At 37.9% G+C, this 22,465-nt stretch overlaps 1 protein-coding gene across 36 annotated transcripts in view; it reads right to left on the bottom strand.

Annotated features, from left to right (window-relative positions):
* Positions 1 to 22,465, bottom strand: part of DLG2 (discs large MAGUK scaffold protein 2) — a 2,400,703-nt gene that overhangs the window by 562,541 nt on the left and 1,815,697 nt on the right. For all 36 annotated transcript variants that reach the window (XM_058306073.2, XM_058306075.2, XM_058306074.2 and 33 more), the window contains one exon: positions 7,140 to 7,276. In XM_058306073.2, the coding sequence (XP_058162056.1) occupies positions 7,140 to 7,276 (137 nt within the window). The remainder of the gene's footprint in view (positions 1 to 7,139; positions 7,277 to 22,465) is intronic.

Below are 22,465 nucleotides of genomic sequence, written 5' to 3' on the forward strand. Positions count from 1 at the left end.
ACACTATTGATGTGCACTCTGAGAAGGAAATTTTTAAAAATTCTATTTATAATATCAACTAAAAAAATGAAACATTTAGGCATCAACTTAACCAAATACCTGTATTCAGAAAACTACAAAACATTGCTAAAAGAAACCAAAGAAGATTTAAATAAATGGAAGGACATTCCGTGTTCATGGATTGGAAGACTAAATATTGTTAAGATGTCATTCTACTGAAACTGATTTACAGACTCAACAAAAACCCAATAAAAATCCCAACAGCCTTTTTTGCAGAAATGGAAAAGCCAATAACCAAATTTATTTGGAAAGGCATATGACCCCAAATAGTAAAAAAATGTCTTAAAAAAGAAGAATGAATTGGAGGACTCCCCTTTCTGACCTTAAAGAATACGACACAGCTATAGTGGTAAAAAAAAAAAAAAAAAAAAAAGTATGGTCCTGGCATGAAGACAGACAGATTGACCAATGGAACCAAATTAAGAACTCAGAAACAGACTCTCACATCTACAGTCAAGTGAATTTTGAACAAGGCTGTCAAGCCCTCCCAGCTGGGCCATAACAGCTTATTCAACAATGGTGCTGGGAAAACTGGATAGCCATACCCAAAAGAAAGAAAGAGGACCCCTATCTCACACCTTATACAAAAATTAACTCAAAATGAATCAAGGAGCTAAATATAAGAGCAATAACCATAACACTCCTAGAAGAAAATGTAGGAAACCATCTTCAAGATCTTGTGGTAGGTGGTAGCTTCTTAAATCTTACACCTAAAGCATGAACAACAAAGGAAAAATAGATAAATGGGACCTCCTCAAAATTAAACACTTTTTCATCTTAAAGAACTTTATTAAAATGGTAAAAATGCAGCTGATTTAATGGAAGAAAATTTTTAGAAATCACATATCTGATAAGGGTTTAATAGCCATGATATATAAAGAAATACTACAGTTCAACCAAAAAAAAGCCAAACTATCTGATTACAAAATGGGCTAAAGGCCTGACAAGACAATTGTCCAAAGAAGAAATATAAATGGTGAAAAAATATGCTGTGTAAACTCAAAGAGTTAACAATTAGAATACAGGTCACCAGAAAATAGGACTGTAGAGAATGGAAAGCTGAGGGTGAACCTATGCAGAACTGATTTACAAAGGTTGTTTGTAAATCTTTGGAAACGAATGGAAACGGTGAGCACACACCAAGGTATTTGTGACTAGCAGTGTTATTATATGGGTTTGACAGTAGTTGAAAGTGAAAGTCTAAGGATGTGTACATTATTAGGAGTAAGTTAAAAAATGTAACATGGGACTGTATAACATAGTGAAACTTCAAGTAAAGTATGAATATGGGTGATATTGCATATATAAAACTTTTTACAAAATATAAATACAAATATACTAGAGAGAAGGAAACAGTAACAGCTATGTACAGCAGAGGAAGCATAGAGAGATTGAGAGGTGATGAGTTTTGTTTGGTTGGGTTTTATTATTATTACTGGGATACTGAAATACTCTAAAAATGATTGAAGTGATGAATGTTCAACTATTTCATTGAACTAAATTCCATTGATTATACACTTTGGATGGATTTATTCTTTATTTATATGTATCAATGAATTTGATTTCCAAAAAAAAAGATGATGGACAACATCCATTTCAAAAAACAGAGAGTGTCTACCACTCTAAGCAAGACAGTTCTATTTTTCTGCTCCCTGGGATCTAAGCCCCCTCTCAATTGGAAGCAGAGTGGGCATCACTACCTCCAAATCCTTAAGATGAGGAACGAACAAAAAGAAGGGGCAAGTGCAACTATGAACCAAAGTAGACTTACTATTCTAGTAACGGAAGAACTTGTAACTTTGATATAAAGACAGTGGTCATGAGAGGTTCTGAGGGGAGGGAGAGGAAAGAATAGGCGTAACATGGGGGATTTTTGAGACATTGGAATTGTTCTGAATGACATTGCAATGATGGATACAGGCCATTATACAGTTTGTCAAAACCTATAAAAATATGCAGTGCAAAGTATAAACCATAATGTAAACTATAGACCATGGTTAGTAGCAATGTTTCAATATGTGTTCATCAATTGTAACAAATGCACCACGCTAATGAAAGATGTTGCTAACAGGGGAAAGTGTAAAAGGTCTTTTAAAGCTGGAAACAGCCTGTTGGTAGTAGGAAGAGCCATGCCCAGAGAGAGTTACAGCTCTTAGTTCTTATTTAATATTGGTACAACCAATGGATATGCCTTAAAGTTCTGTTTGCTGTTCAGATAATTTCTACGTATATACATTCTTATAAGATGATTTTCTTATAGATTTTTGGAAGGAACTAGGTAATTTTCTAAATCTACTGGTGTAATAATAATTATTTAAGTCCTTGCAACTAATATTCAGAAAATTGCATTATTTCCATTCATAAATCCTAAATCCATCTGATGCTCTTCTCATAGGATATTAATATTAGAATAAAAATAAGAGTGGCTCACACATAGTATACCCAGAGAATACTCTACTGAACATTAGTTCAAGGGTTTTGTTTGTTTGTTTAGTTCTAGGGGTTTTATAAGTAATGTTTTTTATACTACTAATCAAAGTTACATTAGCTTCTTGATTGCAGGACTCCACAGACTCTTTATTATGCTAAGTTGTTTGAGAATCTACAAGAGGGGTAAGATTCAGCTTGCAGAATTTTCCAAACTTATTTGAACACAGAATCCTTTTTATGGGACACATCTGTAGAGACTAATTTTTTTTTTTTTAACACACTTTGGGAAATCCCACTCTAACACAATACTACCAAAGTATAAACACAAAAACAGAATACTGAAAATGTACATGACTTGCCCAAGTCAACTAGGTAGAGTTTGTGTTAGACTGGGTATAGAATTCAATTGTCCTACCTCTGAGTCTTCACTTTACATCAGTGCCTCTGCTACATTTCCCCTCATCTACCACTTCCTTCTAAGGAAGGAAAACATAAGAACTCATTCTCTGTAAAGGCCTAAAAGGTCTCTCACTGATGGTTATTTCCTCAGATGTCAGCAAAGGCTGCGAATAAAAAAGACTAAAAACCTTAAATCACACTGTGACAAGGAGTTTTGATAACTAAAGGCTATGATATCCCTGTAGAAAAAACAATCGGATGACCCTGAATCCAAAGTTTCTGATATTGTGTAGCAAAAGGCAAAGTAGATCAAAGTTTTGTACCATATTTGGCTGTACATATCACCATGGTAGGGCTTAAACCATGCATGAAAGTACCTGAAAAAATATTAAAATTATTAATGTCATTAATGTCTGATACTTTCCCATGAGTTTAAGGCCAAGGGATAATTATTCGGTATGACTACATCACTGAGCAATTGGTCCAATACACAAAAATAGATTCCACTGTCACTTCACAAAATGGAAAGCAAAGCAACAACAACAGAAATCAGTCATTCAATGTAGGAAAAAGTAGTAAGTACCAAGCAGCAAAAGAAATTCAGAAAATGATTATTTTGATAAAGAGAACATATACCATATGTCTGGGTGACATATGAAACACCAGTGTGGTCTGACATTATAGTCATCATGTTGAAACTCTTAAAAGGGTTATTGCAAATATGGAAAGCAGGATAATTTCTTCCTATGGTGGAATGCATCTAAAGGTTAGATGCCACAATATTACCTGGGTTTCTTCCATAAGTAGGGAATAAGATTCTAAGGAATCTAAAAAGGTTCATTATAAAGGTAATTTATTTACAGAAAAATAAATTGATGTATAATAAAATTAATTGAAGGAATGAGAGAAAAACATGTAAACCATCTTAAAACAAGAAGAGAAGCGAAATGGCAAAAGACAACCCTTCAGACATGTGGAAGAGTTCTAATTAATCCTTATAAATTAGTAGTATACATATAAATTAGTCCTTGCCTTTCTGATTCCAAGGGACAGAGAATAAAGGGTGAAATTTATAGGGAAATATATTTTGACATAATTTTAAGGAAATTTTTTCTAATAGTGGTTTGAATCTAATGGATAGTCTTGGGGAACTGAAAAGATCTCCACTTCCAGAGGAGTTCTGGTGAAACTAAAAGATAACTATCTATGTCTACTTTTTCTATGGGATTCTAATGTACCATATAAGAGTTGGAATAAGAAGTGTCAGTATAAATGTACAACTCAAGTTGTGGCCCACATTACAGTTATTTTACTTGAGAAAGTGAGAGGGTTATCACTAAAACTTCCAAATGGCTGAGCTCCCACTGTCTTACTCACAATGCTATGTGCAGTTGCTGGGTGACTTCCTCAGACAAAAGTCTAAGGAAATTAATGGAGTTTCATTTTAGACCTGTTTACTTACAGAACCATGAGTGAATAATACAGGGGTTAAATTTTCCTAGGAAGTGAGAAACGAAAGTGGTGCAAATTGCTTTAGAAAGAAAATAGTATATTTAGAGAAAAATATGCAGCGTGTGATACAGCTGGCAAATCATAGACTCTAAATCATTTGTACTTCCTTTTGGGGGAGGAGAATAAAAAGAGAGGAAGATAAAGAAGAGGATATGAATTAGGGTAGTAAGGGGAAGCGGAGGTGGAGAGGAGTGACAGAAGGAGAACATTAATAAATATTTTTGGGTTGAAGAAAGATAATTGGTCCTTTTGGGTGTCTTTCTTTATTCTCTCTGTCAGGATCATTTTTCTTTCAGGGTAGTAGAAAATGAATCATTTTCTTCCATTTCCCAATTCAACTTGGCAGTTGCCTTGGAAGTTCTAATTATGTTTTCTTTACATAAGAAAGGAGAGACCTATTACTGTTGAAGGTTCAATATTTTAAAAAAACTTGCTTTAAAATTCAAAACAGTTAAGGATTATGTCACAGCTATTTTTGAATTATATCTACAATGAATATCCAGATACTGGTAATGGAAAAATAGCATGGTGCCTAGAAAACCCTTTGATAGCATTATTTAGATGTTGAGGGACTGTTATTTCTTTCAAGAAGTTGAAAATAAAGCCAGGAATTTAAACAGAACTTCAGGAAACCAGCACATAATATCTGGCATAATAGTACAATAGCAGCCTTTGAAGAAATACCGTAAGAGTTGTCTACAATCAAACTCTTAAAGAACAATGAGCCAAAAGGTCAAGCCAGCACTATGTAAGACAGTAATTGCTTAAGAATTGAACTGTTTTCTTCATTTTTTCAATTTAACACTAAGGACAAGAGGGTTCTCATAGTTTATTTCATTTCCAATTCAACGTTTTAAGTAATAAGCTTTATATTCTTGGGAGAACTTGCTCAGGTCTTAGATGCCAATCTTTTTTTTTTTTTCCTAATTCAGGAGACATAATGTAATAAGAACCAATTTTTATATCAAAGGCAAACAAAGAAGCAAACAAAAAATATTTTCCTGATGGCTCCATAATGAAAAGGGTAGTGAGTGAAGGTGGTGAAGGAGCCACAGCTCCTAAGTGAGACTTTGACTGATGTCAGGAAGGCTAAATGTTTTGCTAATCCTGTTTGACCATTTTCTCCTGACGTTTCCTTCCTGACAAATGGCGTTGCCTTGGACATGGTAGGTGCTTAGTACCAGCTTATTAAGTAAAGGAATGAAGGAAGGACTGGATGAAAGAATAAAGGACAGAAGGAAAGAACTCACTGGCAATTTCAAGGAAACAAATGCAAGCACCACGCAAGGGAGGGAGTTTTGCTTGGTGTTAAGAACATGGATGTAAGCCAGAATGCCGTAATTTGAAATCCAGTTATGTCTATAATTAACTATGTGACCTAGGCAAATTGCTCATTTTTTAAATATCTTAGTTTCTTTTTTGCTTATATACAACAGAAATATATGAGTTAACACATTACGAAAAACCACTTTCAAAAGTAATAGGCAAGCAGATGTGGCTCAAGCAACTGAGCTCCTGCCTACGATATGGGAGGTCCCAGGTTCGGTTTCTGGTGCCACCTAAAGAAGATGAGCCAGACAGTGAGCTGACCCAACAAGATGATACAACAAGAGACACAAGGAGGAAGACATAATGAGAGACACAACAAAGCAGGGAGTGGAGGTGGCTCAAGCAATTAGGTGCCTCCCTCCCACATGGGAGGTCCCACGTTCAGTTCCCAGTGCCTCCTAAAAGTAAGACAAGCACACAACAGACAGACACAGCAAGCGTAAACAATGAGGGGGTGGTGAGAAATAAATAAATAACATATATCTTTTAAAAACTTACTGAAATATAATAAGCAGCAAATTAAACATTAACTATCGTGATTATTATTAAGTCTTATCTAGGTAACTCAGCACAAAGGGAACTGACAGTTATGAACTAAATCAATTGCTAGGTCAAAGCACATATCCTCTAGGGCTTAGAGAGGTGGCCACAGTGAATACAAAGCTTTGGGGTAAGTGGCGGAGATAATGGCTCCTTGTAGACACAGGTTAGAAGCCCTGTCTGACAAGGGCAGACATATGATTAGATATATTTATCTCACTTGAGTGTTATTGTTTATTAGCTTTTAATATTTGATTATTTTTTTAAAGACTTGGCATGCAACAGCAAACTGACACTAAGCAAATCTATTAGTGCAATCCCAAATGCTTTACTGATTATAATTGTCTTAATTTTGCTTCACTTATCATATACTTCCATGGCTCAGAAAGGGTGGCTGTGTGTCAGAGTCAACCCCTGCCCAGGACATCCTGAATAAAACAGCTATAAATCTGCCAGTGGGGGGAAGATGAAGAGTCTGCTTACACATTGGGTAGAATTCAGATTATAAATTCTTGGAAATCAGGGACTGTGTGTATACTGGTTGAACAAAAAGGAGCATGAAGCGAAATCTAATTGCAAATAATAGACCAGACAGTGTTGTTTCCTTTAAATGCAATTTACCTCTCCAGCAGTCTGGTAATAGTTGGTCTGGCTAATAGGAGATAAATGACCATGCAAGAATAACATGTCATCTCTATGACACGTGCATCTGTAAAAATGAGTGAAAACTTAAATCCCTGTTATTAAAATATCAAAAACAAGATACAATTGTACCTGTACTTTTGAACTCTCTTACCTCAAAAATCTGTTCTCCTGTCTCCTTTTCTGCTTTATATATACACAGATAGTTTTGCTTGACTCACACTTACCATTAGTAGCCTGTCTCCTACTTGCAACCGTCCATCTTTTTGTGCAGCTCCTCCATCTATAATTTTAGTTACATAAATGCTGTTGTCTCCGGGAATGTGCTGGTTCCCCACACCTCCTGCAATACTGAAGCCTAAACCTGTGGAAAAGGAACAGAAAATGAAAAGCCGTGTTTTTTTTTTTTTTAAGGGCAATGTAATTAGCCATATTTCAACAGGTTGTTTTTTTTTTTAAACTAATCTTGGGTTTATTGCAGTGGCAGTAAAAATAGTAAAGATTCTATTTCAATTGATTTTTAAAAAATATTTGAAGGCTTGTTGATTAATTCTGATGAGGCAAAGATGTTGAAGTCCATCTCATGGCAACTTAGTTTTGTTCTATTTCACGTTCACAACTGTACACTCAACTGCTCTTCCCTAGCCAGCATAGGATCAGGAAAGAGGATATGGGCAGACACACAGTGAGCCAGGGAGAACTCATGTGGAGCTCACAGGTTCATCATTATTCTTTTTGTTACTCTGAAGAGACCAGTATCATCCATCATTTGGGTAGAGACCTAGATACCCTTGACATTCCAGGAGGAAAAGTAGAACTGGTAGAAAAATCTCACAAATTCTGATACAAGAACCATGAGGAAGATACTCTAGATATTTATGTAATAATTTCAAAGAAAAGATAAGGAAAAGCAGCTAGATGCTTGCCCTTGATGTTTTCTTTTCTGGCTACTCTTGTTTCGCCTCTTCAAGCACTTATTGTAGTTAACTGAGAGTGAGCCTAGTCAAACACAAAAAATGGACCTTCCCTCCCTCTACACAGGCTAAAGAAATGGACTATATCCTTAGACTTTATTATTGTTATAACAAACTGCAGAATATCAAATGGCAGTTTTAACATAATTTTCTATTTTGAGATATGAATTTTATTTTACTGTTATTTATATTAAACTATGGAATGATAATAAGAATAGTTATTTTTAAAAGTCAGCATGACATCATTCTAAATGAATGACAAAATATTTCAAGATATCAGCATAAAATATCCTTTTGAGAATATAATTGAATACATATTCAGTATAAGACTTGTAGCATACATTTTAACTGCATTTTAAAATCATGGTGATAACATGTAAATTACTTAAAAATATATATATTAATTGAAGGTCTTTGTTACTAAAGATATAGAAAAGTTCTTTATCTTCCTTGGCTTAAGAAAGTTATGTGTGTGTGTGTGCATGTTTTAAATCACACATCCAGTCAAAAGATTAAAAAACAAAAATCTTTGACACTTTAAACAACAATGAAAAATACTTAATCCATTTCACAATACTTTTACTGAATAAATATTGGGTGAAGCTATGTGCTCTAATATAGCATAAATTATTAGTTAATGGAAAAGTGATGACAATAAATTACAAAATAACACCTTAAATTATATTTGAAATGCAATGATTTTTTGTTAAATTAACTATAATATTTGTTAAAAATGAGTGGATAGTGAATTTAAATTGATGGGGAAATTATCTAATTTCCTACTGAAGTGGGTAATTACTGTTTATGGATGCTGTGCCACCCCACAGAACCAGGAGTATATTTGTTTGCTTCAGATTTAAAGAATATGTTTATTAAAAAAAAAAGATGACCACAGAGTAAATAAAATATCCCCAAATTGGCTTTCCCTATGAAATTTAAAATACATATCAGCTCATATTTTCCAAAATTGTTACTTTATTATAAAAATTAACAATGAGTTTTAAAAATATATGTCTACAAAAACTTTACTGCCACATGCTAAGATTGATCTACTGTATTTTTAAGAGTACAGAGGTCTTTCTAAACTACAAAAGGTTAAAAACAAATCCAGAGACTGATTTATATCTACCATGGCAGCAGTAAATGCCAACGATGGTCTGAGTTACAGAAGAGCCAAGAAGACAAATTACCCCCATAAACAAGGTTAAGTCCAACAAAGCGAATAACTAAGCAGTTGACATTTGAAGTTGAAGATTGCACCAATGAAATCACTATGGATACTGTAGACATAAATATATCAGCTAAAAGAGGAAAAACATATTTTTTTAGAACAGATTTATACACTTCTTTTTAACTAGTGACTCTGCTCAAGGTGAAGCAAGGTAATTTCAGTAAGCCTTTCTCTCTGAGCCAGAGAATATCCCTGAAGGTACGGAACACAAAAGTTCCCCCGATTTCTGTTTTCTTGATGGGACATGGATACATTTAAAGACAATCAACATTTAATCAACACCCAATCATATTCCAGATATTCAATTCAACATGGAAGGTAAATTTATATCTTATGTCTATACCCAGAATACAAGTTCATTTACAGGTAGAAGAGATCAGCTGAGATCTAAGACTGATTGTCCTGGATTTGTTCACTCAACAAATCTTCTGAGTACATTCTATGCGTTCATAACCAGCTGCTATTGACTGTGGCCAGTGAAAATGTAGACCAAGGAACAGATGGACCAGAACCTCTGGAAATAATGATTCATGAATGAATTCACTTGGGTAAGTGTGGTTGAGCCTGACTGAAGCAATGTTCTACTCTAAGATAATGCTGATGATATTTGGAGAGCCATCTATGAAGATGAATGTGGGCTAGGACCATTGAGCAATAAGCCCAAATCCAGGTTATGAGTCTGGAGGCACCAGGTGCTCCCTGCACACGTTCTGTTAAAACCAGGGCAGGCTCCGCACAGCAGAGGACCTAGATGAGTTAAGGCCTCCCTGACCAGCACAATGCCCAGCCCAGCAGCGCCTTGTCTCCCTTTCCCCTCATTTGTTTATCTTCCCCTCCTTTCTCTCACTCAAGCATATTTGATATTTCTAGAATATGCCTGAGAAGCTTCTGCCTTAGACACGTTGTTCCAGCTATTTCTGTTGCCTGGAATATAATTCTTTCAGGTTTTTGTTCAAACTGAGTTTCTCCAGAAGCCTTAACCTATTTAATACTATCCCTTGACTCTATGCACCACTCCTCTAACCTGCTCTATTTTTCATTTTCCCTGAGCACTTATTTCCTTCTAACATAATAGATGCCACCTATGCATTTTGCTTATTTTTGTATTGTCCATCTCTGGTGAAAACGGAAGCACCATGGTGACAGGGATTTTTGTCTATGTTTTGCAACTAGAATTAGGACAAGCACACAGTTTACCTCACCAATGAATGAATAAGCAAATTAACACTAATGTATGGGGAAAGTTGTATTTCTCTGAGAGAGCCTCTCCTAGAAAATGAAGCTACTGGTTTTGAATGAGGCAGAAACAGCTGAAAATGTGAATGCTGTTAGTTGACTGGAGTAATAACTGTATCAGGTGGACTTTTTTTTTTTTTTGAGGTACCCTGGACCTTGGATGTGGGAAGCTGGTGCTCAGCTACTGAGCCACATCGGCTTCCCTGAGTTGTTGTTTTTTTTCCCCAGGAGGCACCAGGAACTAAAGCCAGGACCTTCCACATGGGAGGCAGGCACTCAACCATTTAAGCCACATCCACTCCTCCATCAGGTGAACTTTGAATAGCTCTCCATTCTCAGTCTGCTCAGTTCATACCAGCCAACGGACAGGTGAGAGAGCAACAGTAGAGCCAGGTTCTCATCCTGTTTCTTTCATCTAGTAGGTGTGTAAACTTGAGTCTCTATTTCTTCATCTGTAATAAGAGGATAACTATACCTATGTTTTATAGGGAATGGTACATAATTAAATGATAAATTCTCTGCTCTCAATAAGCTCTCACATTATTTGGAAAAACAAGTACTTAAACAACTCAACATAATTTAACAGGCTAGGATAAATTATATAATGGCTCTAGCATTATTTGAGCCTGGAGGGGAGCATAACTTACTTCTTTGAGAAGCAGGAGAAAAATGAAAAGATTTAGCCTTTGGGCTAGGACTTAAAGGTTAAGTTTGAATTGGTAAGAGAATGCTCTTTCCAAACTTACATGCCCACTGATTCCAGGCTAACTAAATGACTAAAGACTATCATTTGTGTACAGTGGTGAGTACTTATGAACAACTGCCCTGACTTAGATCATACAGTGCTGATGAAATCCCAGCTCTAATCAGCTGGAAAATGAAACAGAAATGCATCGATGATGATATAAACTAGGGTCATCCCTAATGAGACAAATAGAATGATCAGTATAAAAATTTGAGTAAGGAACCTTAAAATAGCAAATATACTGAGTTCTGGAAATGGTAACTTTGAATAATTAGAAAAGTAGCTACCATTTTGAAAAGAAGTACCCATGATAAAGTAGTACTTCTGGATCATTAGGTGATGTCAGACTATAATTAGTCTGATGTCAATCAGATGATATCAATTATACAATTATACTTAAACTCAGACAAAGGTGGGCTGTCTGCAATTTCACTAAAAATACTGACACCAACATTATCTACAATGGCATGTTTGGCCAGGATGACTAAGCCAGAAATGAACAAAGCCAACCCTGAAAAATATAAATAGCAAAAACAAAAGAAAGTAAAATAAGTGGAAACTTCAGTTCTCTAGCAAATATGAAGTATGGAAATTTTAGATAGTTTCTTAGGTACTTAAAAATGTGTTTAACAAATGGATATGCATACAGAATTTCAAGGTGTCATTTGTGGCATAAAGCCAGGTTCATCTTTCCATATTTTTTGCACATCCCAAAATTATTAGCCATGTTAACATAGGAGCTGCAGTCATAGGTAAAATCTTGCTCAAGATTTTAATTGAGCCATTTACCACACAAAATCTATTCCTTATCCTGTGAAATAAAGAATGCTCTGAACAGATCACAGCTCACCCTTCTCTCCTGCTGCCTGCCTACACTGCGGAGGAGGTGTCAGTGAGAGGTGGGGGTCTAAACGCAGTCTTGGCAGCATAGATGGATGTGGGGCTTGAGAAGCTCAGAATAAAAACTTAAATGCATAAAAAAGCCATATGATTATAATCACTCATATTCTTTGCGAGAGTACAGAACTAAGCCCCATGATGTCTTAAAACCATTTTGTAACTTAGTTCAACCTAATTTTATATGAATTTACTGGAAGAACACTCTGGAGCGTCTCCAAACAATTCAATATTATACAGCAGACTAGTTCTGGCAGTTTCTTTAGTATCTGCTAGTTACAGTACGTGCTGCTTTATAGGAGTGCTAGAGGAGTCTGTGCATTCTGTTTATGTGTTTGTATTAAAGGAAAGCCAGAACCCATCCTTTACCATGGTTGTCTTTGAAACACCCACCTACTTGGGTAACAGATTCCTAACATGTATACATTTCATTTAAAAAAAAAAAAAAGGAAAGCAACAATCCCCCAAGTGCAACAGCAAAGACCAAAAAAGAAGGAAGGTCCAACAATGAGCCTTTGATACTAATGACTATTCTTGTGAGCCTGTGCACCTGAAATAAGAACAAGGCCTAGAGCTGCAGGGTGCCTAAGAGTTACCTCCTGAGAGCCTCTGTGTTGCTCAAGTGTGGCCAGTCCTGAAGCCAAGCTCAGCATGTAAATGTGTTGCCTTCCCCCCAGCGTGGGACATGACTCCCGGGGATGAGCCTCCCTGGCACTGAGGGATTACTACCAAGTACCAGCTGGTGATGCAACTAGAAAAAGACCTTGAATAAAAGGGTCAACTCAGACCAGCAGAATATCTCAGTCTACATATAATACCAGGAGTTAAAAATGCTTTTTGACCTGAATAAAAGGGGGAAATGGAAAGGACAAATGAGTTCATAAGGCTATGAGTCTCCAAAAAGAGCTGGGAGGTTATCAGAGGGGTTGCCCTTATGCACACCTCAGCAGAGTCCCAGAGAGAGATAAAGTAGATACAACCCCAGGTATTGGTTCTCCTGAGGGCTACAGAGACTCACAGGTTCTATGGTCATGGCAGATGGAGTTCAGTGCCATGTTAGTTGACCCTACTTTGGAGTTTGTGTTTCTGTGTGATGGAGTTGGACTCAGATGTGATCTTTGTCCACAAGCCTCTCCTGTTACTTTTACCGGATCTGTAGTTGGTGCTGGAGTTTAGTGTATACCCAGGGGATCTGAATCTCTGGACTGTCCATGTGATAGCCAGGCCCTGAGCCTCAAAAGACTTGCAACTCCTACACTCTGGTTTATTGGACTTACCCCACTCAGCTAACAGGGACGTGAAGAAGGTCAACCACCACACCAGGGAGCCAAGAGTGCCTACAACTGAAAGCAGGAGAATTGCATCCAGCATCCATGTGGACTCTAAGCCCCCTCTTGATATAGATGTGGAGTGGACACAACCATTCCAAGGTCCACAGGATGGAGGAATAGAGTATGGATTAGAGTGGACTTACTGATATGCTATTCATGAACTATTGTAATTAGTAATTGAAGAAAATGTGGCATTGGTGTGGAGAAAGTGGCTATGGTGGCTGCTGGGGGTAGGGAGTGGGAGGAAGAGATGTGATGTGGGGGCATTTTCGGGGGTTGGAGTTGTCCTGGGTGGTGCGGCAGGGACAGTTACTGGACATTGTATGTCCTCCCATGGCCCACTGGGTGGACTGTGGGAGAGTGTGGGCTATGGTGTGGACCATGGACCATGAGGTGCAGCGGTGCTCAGAGATGTACTCACCAAATGCAATGAATGTCTCATGATGATGGAGGAGGTTGTTGTTATGGAGGGAGGAGTGGGGTGAGGGGGGTGGGGGTATATGGGGACCTCATATTTTTTTAATGTAACATTAAAAAAAATAAAGACAAAAAAATAAAAAAATAAAAGTAATACTAAAAAAATAAAAAATAAAAATAAAAAAAAAGGAAAAATGTATCTGGGTCTTATCTACACTAACAGATGATTTGACATCTCTTCCCCCTTAGTAAGAAAACTTTGCTTTAAAAATACCAAAACATGCATGCTTCATTTTAAATTAAGGAGCTAACAAATTTCACTGGGCCTTACAGACATGGTTAATTAAAAAGCAAAGTTTAATTTTCTTAATCTACGGGTTTAAAAGACAAAATTTGATGTTCTGAGAAGGGGTTCTGTTTAAACCTTGTAGGACACTGTTTAAGCAGCCTCAATCCTCTTTAAGGAATCTTTCAGAGATTGCCCTCCAACCTTTTTTTCTTCATATGTACCCCACGTTACTCCCTTAGGCTTTTAGCTCATCACTTTAACTCCTCTATTATTGTGAAGAGTCCCCATTCCTCTATCCATCCTTTCTGCTTTCCCTTTGCCTGAAAGTAGAAGCATCCTTCCTCTTTTCTAAAACTAAATCTTCCCTCTATCCTAGGACTTCCTCTCTCTCCCTAGAATTTTCAGTCTTACTATCAGTATTTTTCTTCTCTTCTGGTTTTGACCATCCTCTGTCCTATCCTGATAAGATCTGCCTTTGAAATGGCTACCATCACCTTACTGTAAACAAGTGATCTGTAATTACAAACTCCATTTCCCTACCACAAACTCCCTCCTTAACTGCATCCACCTGGCTTCCATAGGCAGTTTACCCACAGTGCATCCCAGTCCTTGTGGTCCTAGCGGCTGTACTTACAGCCAGCTCTTTCTTTCTAATGCAAGTTATATTATGCACTGGTCTAGATACGATAGTGTCATCCTTCCTAGAACTGGGGTTGGGTGACATAACTACAACACAGTTCCACCAGGCAAGGAGCCCAGGCAGAATTTTCCTCGGACAGGCCTGAACCTTTCTGGCAGGCTTTGTTCTTTGCGTATTACTTAGAGCACTACCGATAGCCTTCCTAGCCTTCACAACATTACACTGCCTGGTTTCTTCTCTCATTTCTCTTACTGCTCCTCTGCTTACTTTGCTTAGTCATCTTCCTTTCTATACTCTAAACTATTGATGTTCTGATCAGTAGCTTCAGCATCATCTGGGATCTAGTTAGAAATGCAGTTTCTTGGGCCCATGCCAGATATTCTGAAACAGAAATTCTAAAGATGGGGTGCAGCTAGCTATACATTAACAAGGCTTCCCGGTGATTGAGATGGAAAACTTTTCTAAAACAATGGGTATTTCCCAAGTTACACTCCATGGAATTCTATTTTCTCTATAAATTCTTTCTGGTGGAGAAATACATAGTTTCAATCACCATCTCTATGTTGAGAAGTGCTTATACTTCCTGCACTCTCGATACCTTCTTGGCCTTGATTCATCACTTCAAACTCACAAGCTTGAAAGAATGCACTCAATCTCCATTCAAAACTGGCTTTCTTTACTGACTTGTGAGCTTGACAATTATATTAATATTTCGGGTTAAACTGGAAGCTCTTTGAAGTCTGACATTATACTGATTCAACACTGGATCCCAAGGCCTAGTATGGTAGCTGGAGGATAGTTGATAACCTGGTAAATATTTGCAATTACTATTATGTCATATCAAAGCCTGTATATATATGTAAAACATAAAAGAAATATAAGTATTAAAATATATGAATATAAATATAGTACTCCTCCCTACTGCTACTTCACTAAATCAAGGGCTTATCTAATCATGTCTGGTGTATTAGAAATGCCTTGTTACCACATTCCTGATGGCCTTTTTCTGAAAATATTTTTCAGGTTATTTTTTCCTAATATTCTACATGTATTACGTTGCTTTACTGCTTGAAATCATCCATTACTGTTCAGCATCTACAGGAATTCCTACATACACTTTTCTTACTATTTCTCACTAACTCTGCTACTAAATTTTCCCCCCAGCCAAGCTGATCTGGCTGTAGTGGCTTTATATTCTTGTGCCTGTTTCCCACATTTCAAAATGCTATTAGCACTTTTACATTTGGGACCATTCAGTATTAACTCTTTGTCAACTCTAACCTATCAAAGGTTGTTTTTAAGTTGAACTCCAGTAGAACCAATCATCGGAAGCAGCCTTTTCAGCTTCTATTTAACTCGCTCAACAAACACGTATGAAGGACTCATGTGTCAAGTACGAGGCTAAGTGTTGTGGAATATCCGTGAATTAAGATGTATGTGTTTGTCCTCATGTGGGTTATTTTCTAGTAGAGAATAGGACAAGTGAAGAGGCAATAAAAACTCAATGTGGTAATCCGTGTTTATATTGGGAGATCCACATTAGGTATGAGGGGAGCGGGAAGTCAGAGAAAGGTAACTGCGGTGTGACAGCCAGTCGGAGACCTGGGTGATGAGAAGTGAGCCAGGAAGTGAAGGGAAGGGAAAGGAAGCTTGTTGTAGAGAGAAACAGACATTCAAAGGCCCAGAGCTGAGAGGGAACATGGCTTATTTGAGAAACTGAAAATAGTTCAGAATGTCCGGTGCAAACAGTTAGTAGTTTTGGGCAGGGAGCAAGTTCAGAGGGGAGAGGGACCACATCTTTTGTATTCACCAGTATATACCTAGCTCCTGACACTTTAATAAACAGCTTGTGAGAAATGAATGGGGAAGGGCACTTTCTCTAGTGAGCCAGGAGGGAAGGAGAAACCGATGGTGCAGATGAAGGTCAAGGTTGTAAATTTAACGGCAAGATACTAAAGGAGTTAGCTTTAGTTTACTCTAATAACAAGGAAGTACAGTCATCAGCCAAGAGTGAGGGGAATAGTTCCATGAGGGATTTGAAGGAAGTAGAACAGTTTTGAAAGAGCTGTTAGGGAGAATGGAAGAGATAACTGATTAGAGAAATGCGGAAAATGCAGGAACAATTTATTCTCTAGTTAGGTTTGGAGACTGAATGATACTGTTGTTCTAGTTGTTTTATTTTGTTTTCCTTTTTCTTCCAGCAATGCTCAGAAGTCTGGTATAAGGACAGAAAACATAAGCAGTTACATTGACTCACTTTAGGAATTAACTTTTTATGTATATTAAACCTCCCTCTTCAATTAAACTATATAATCCCAGAATATGCATAAAATAGCCCGTATTGAGCACAGTGGTGGCATATAATAATCGTACAATAAATATTTTAAGAGTGAATTAATGAATGAATTGTTCAAAGGACAAATGATCACATGGAATAGGTATATCTTTACAAGTCAAGCATGCAGCATTAATAAAGATGTGTATACTTTAATTGCTTTAGATTAAGAAAAAAAAAAGTACCAAGATAATTCATATTGAGCATTTCTACCATGCTGGCTACTGTGTTGGGTTCAGGGGGATTAATGAAGAATAAGCAGCATCTTTCCTAAAGAAGCAAGAAAATGACTGGTAGGAGAGAGTTACTCTGGGTTGTTTTTTTTTTTAAAGATTTATTAATTATTATTTATTTATTTACACACACACACCGCTTGAACTTGCTGTCTGCTCTGTGTCCATTCACCACACATCTCTTCTCGTCTTTTCTTTAGGAGGCACTGGGAACCGATCCTGGGAACTTCCGACGTGGGAGAGTTGCACTCACTTGCTTGAGCCACCTCAGCTCCCTGGTGTGTTGTATGTCTCACTTTTTCTTCTCTGTCTCTTTTTTGTTGCATCATCTTGTTGCATCAGCTCTCTGCATGGGCTAGCTCTCCACTCAGGCCAGCTTGTCATGCCGGCCAGCTTGCTTTTACCAGGAGGCCCCGGGATCCAAACCTGGGACCCTCCCTATGGTACACTGGAGCCCAATCCTTTGAGCCACATCCACTTCCTGACAGTTACTCTTTATTAACTCACACCACCAGCATGGCCAACTTGTTTCCATTTTCCCAAAAGGAGCCCACTCCGACCACAATTGACTTTAATGGAACCATATAATAGAGAGCAATTAGAAATTCCCTTACTGGTTTATAGCCTATTTTGTTACATTTGCAAATTAGATACTCTCTAAGCTTTTTAAATATAACCTAAGTAATAGGCACTGCTTCTACCTACCAACCAATGTTCTTGTGGCTTTTGCAGGTGAATTCTATCAATGCAAATCAAGGTCATTCACACTGACCTCTGAATATTGTCCAGCTATCTTGGAGGCGTTCAGATCCCAGCACACAAAGTCAGAGAAATAACAGATTATTTAAATGACATAAAACTAAATCTCTCATGTTGAAGTTTGGTGGGAATATCAGCAGCAAGGTTGTAACAGAAATTAGGCTGAAGACCTGAAGGGTCGTTGGGTAGGTCTTGAAAAGTTTCCATCCCTAAGGCTCACCCAGTAACACCCCCACCACACAATCCCTCCTCACTTGTAGTGCCTTAGAAATTCTCTCCCCTCACTAACAGTATATGATACTTTCTGTCTCACTTTTAATGGTGCATCGTTTTCTACATTGCATTAGTATGGTTATTTGTAGGAAGGATTAATATTTAGAGCATTTAACAACTAGGATGGCCTGGGCACCCACCAGGTAGAACATACCTACCATAAGTAGCTGCTGTGATATGCACTGCCGGACCCTCAGCCACGGTGTAGGAATGTCTCGTTTCCGCACACTGGATCATTAGCATTTTGAGGGTAGCAGTCCAATGGCACTTTTATTGTATTGCCCTCAGGAGGGTTACAAACAAAGTTGATACTCAAAAACTATTCTTTTAACATAAATTAAGGGGGAAGTGGATTTGGCTCAACTGATAGAGCATCTACCTACCACATAGGAGGTCCAGGGTTCAAACCCAGGGCCTCCTGGCCTGTGTGGTGAGCTGGCCCACGCACAGTGCTGATAAGCGCAAGGAATGCTGTGCCATGCAGGGGTGTCCCCCATGTGGGGGAACCCCATGCACAAGGAGTACACCCCTCAAGGAGAGCTGCCCTGCACGAAAAAAGCACAGCCTGCCCAACAGTGGCGCCACACATACACAGAGCTGACGCAGTAAGATGACACAACAAAAAGAGACATAGATTCCTGGTGCCTCTGACAAGAACGCAGGTGGACACAGAAGACCACACAGCGAATGGACAGAGAGAGTGGACAACAGGGGGGGGTAGAGGGGAGAGAAATAAATAAAAATAAATCTTAAAAAATAAAATAAAATAAATTAAGGAATTTATTCCTTTAAAATCACGAAAGTGGAGTCTCTTTCTCCATGGGCATCCTTTTAAGGAACCATGCAGGAAAGAGTGCAGGCTCATAAAAGAATGCAGTGAGCTACTTCATTCATTCATTTAAAAAACATTCAGTTCCTGGCACTGGGGAAGTATAAATATGAATGAATAGGACAGAGGTCCTGTCCTCGAGGAGCTCAGAGATGGAAAGAACAATTAGTAAACAACATATTCCAGTACTCTATGGGGATAAAAAAGGACAGGCAGATTGAGGGGTCAAGGACAGCTTCTGGGAGACTGACAGCTAAGCTGAGCACTGTAGAATGACCAGGAGTTAGCTAACTGAGAAGGGGGAGGCAGCAGGAAATTCTAGGCAGGGGGGTCACTTGTAGAAAGGTACACATGGCCTCAGGATTGCTCAAGGAGCAGGAGGGGAGGAGGAGATGCAGGGCCCTGAAGCTGGTCACACAGTCTCATAAATGCCCTGAGCACTGTGCTACAGAGTTTGAACTTACATTGGTGGCAAGGGAAGCCTTTGGAGAGTTTTAAGCAGGGAAATGATGTGATCATTCCTGGTCTCTATGCTTTTCCTAGTTAAATTCATGTTGTTTGAAAATTACATTAAACTTTTCTCGGTGTGGTTGGAAGGCTGCTCTCTTTCACTCTCTTTTTTTATAATAAAGCATATTTTTCTTCTATACATTTGGCCCTTTTCCTTTTATTGTATTTCGTTTTCACTCATTAAAACACACTTTGTGGAAGCATTTTTTCCCTTTGATATTCTTCTCATAATTCAGTTTGATAATAGCTTTTCTTTGCTCCACACACATTACTTGATTATGACACTCTTCATAAAACCGAACTTTGAAAAACAAAATATAACATCAACAGGTCTTTGTAATCTGTTGAGAATCTAAAGAGCTAACCCTAAACCCATAAAACCTTTTATAAACGTATCATGATTCATCAAAGACGTCAAATGGGCATTTCCAACTGATGTCTGGATTTACAACCTCACTTGATCACCCTTAAGAGGCTCTCTGTAAAAGAGATAATTAGAAAATCTGGATTTGGCTTGGTTCTAGGAATGAATAAGAGTTATCTCTTAAAATTAGTACACAAGTACCTCTTTCTGCAAGGGCATCTTGCGTGCTATGAATCAATGGCAGGCTTATGCGTTACGGCTCAGATTTATGAAGAGGCTAACCAATGTTTCTAGTACTTATTGCATGATTTCAGGCATGCCAAAGAAGACGTTTACAACCTTTGAGTAACAGAGGTGCCCTTATTATGTTCTGTGTGAACAGCCAGTGCTGATATCTTCAATAGCACAGCAATTGAACTAAGGTTACTCTGCTTTGTCATAAAATCTGTTTCACTGGAACTAAAGGCCTTCGTGTCAAGTCCTTTAATATTTACAATAATCTATTCTGTCTTGCATATCCTGTTGCACAATCCTTGCAGCATAAGCCTTTGGCTTTAATCTTACTCTCCCCCAAGTGACCTTCAATTTCACCAAGAAATCCTGCCATGTATTTGAATTTCTTTAAGGATGACATAAAAGAAATTCCGTATTTGACATGATAGGGACTTTTGGAGCAAGCCACTTAACCTCAATGGGTCTGTTTCCTAATATGTAAAATGGATACAATAAATATTAAAAGACCATAGTGTGGTGAAGTGGAATGGTTCTGGTTCAAACTTTGGTTCTATCATTTAAAACTTGTGCGATGTTTTGACAAGTTGGTCAGCTTCTCTGAGCATCAGTTGTATCATTATTAAAAGGAGGCTAATAATTACCTCATATTATCACAGTGAGAATCATTATGATAACATGTGAAGAGGGGCCACACAGCATAAGTATTTAAAAAAAATCCATGTCCTTTGCCTTTCCTCTCAAAATTTCAGTCAGAGACAAAGTGAATATAATTCCTTATAAACTGTAATTAGCTTTTATTTATATAAAATTTAGGTATTTTTTTCCCCTAAAGATTTATTTTTATTTATTTATTTATCTTCCCCCTTTGTTTCCCCTTCCCCACCCTGCTGTTTTTGCTGTCTGTGTCCATTTGCCATGTGATCTTCTGCATCTATTTCTTTCTTTCTTCTCATTTTTCCTCCTCTAGGATTCAACAGGATTCCATCCTGGGGACCTCTGATGTGGAAAGACATTCCCTGTCAGCTGTGCCACCTCAGTTCCTGGTTTCTGCTGTGCTTCCCCTGGACTCTCCCCTTCGTCTCTCTTTTGTTGCATTATCATCTTCCTGCGTGACTCACTTGTGCGGGCACTGGCTCCCATGCGGGCGCTTGACTCACCACACTGGCGCTCGCATGGGCACTTGGCTTACCACGTAGGCGCTGGCTCACCGCCCAGGCACACTTTCTCTTCTTCTTTTTCACCAGGAGGCCCTAGGGATCAAACCAGGTCCTCCCATATGGTAGGCAGAAGCCCTATCACTTGAGCCACATCCGCTTCCCAAATTTAGGTATTATTAATATATAAAATATGATACATTGGAATAGAAATGATTATTAGACACACAAAAATATGTCTCTACTATCATATCATCTTACATTGCATTTTATTTCCCAAACTCTCTTAAAATAAGGTTATACATTATTACTATTGGGCTTATCCTATGAGAAAAAAATGAGATTATTCATGAATCTGGTTCCAACCCCTTAATTTAGTGCCATTTTCTTAGTAAACCCTCTACAGTTATTCTACATCTTAAATTGTGAGTTCTTTAGCTTATCAAGAATCCCTAACAAGGGTTTTACATGAGCAGAAAAAGAAATGTAATTAATAATGTATAATAAGGCAGCACAATTAAAATGCATAGTGTCTCAATTTCCTCATTGCTATCACAAATTCCACGCACTGGGTTGGCTTAAACAAGAGGAATTTAGTGTTTCACAGTTTCAGGGGCTAGCAGGCTGGCTTTTTCCTGGGGTTGGCAGCATCTGGCTGCCAGCAATCCTTGGGTCCCCTGACTTTCCCTTCACATAGCAATATCTTCTCCTTTCTCTTCTAGATTCCAGCTGAATGTCAGCTTCTTCTCCTCCATATGGCTTTCTCTTCGAAAAGCTACCAGTAATAGGATTAAGTACCAACCTAATTAAGTTGGGACACCCCTTAACATCTTCAAAAGGTCCTATTTATAATGAGTTCACACCCACAGGACTGGATTAAGAACGTGGCATAAGTCAATGTACCACACAAAGAAACTATGAATATATCTCAATGGTTGACACAAACAGTCCATATCCTCTGGAGCTAAAAGTTCAGAAATTTTGGATGTGGGCCTATTCAGAGAGCTGCTGGCAAAGGAGATTTAATGAGGACTTGGTTTAATCACTGTTCCATAACCTTCAGCAATCTTCAAAGTAAGGATTTTAAAATAAGTATACTGGA

The sequence above is a fragment of the Dasypus novemcinctus genome, chromosome 10 (genome assembly GCF_030445035.2).
Source record: "Dasypus novemcinctus isolate mDasNov1 chromosome 10, mDasNov1.1.hap2, whole genome shotgun sequence".
Taxonomy (NCBI): Eukaryota; Metazoa; Chordata; class Mammalia; order Cingulata; family Dasypodidae; genus Dasypus; species Dasypus novemcinctus.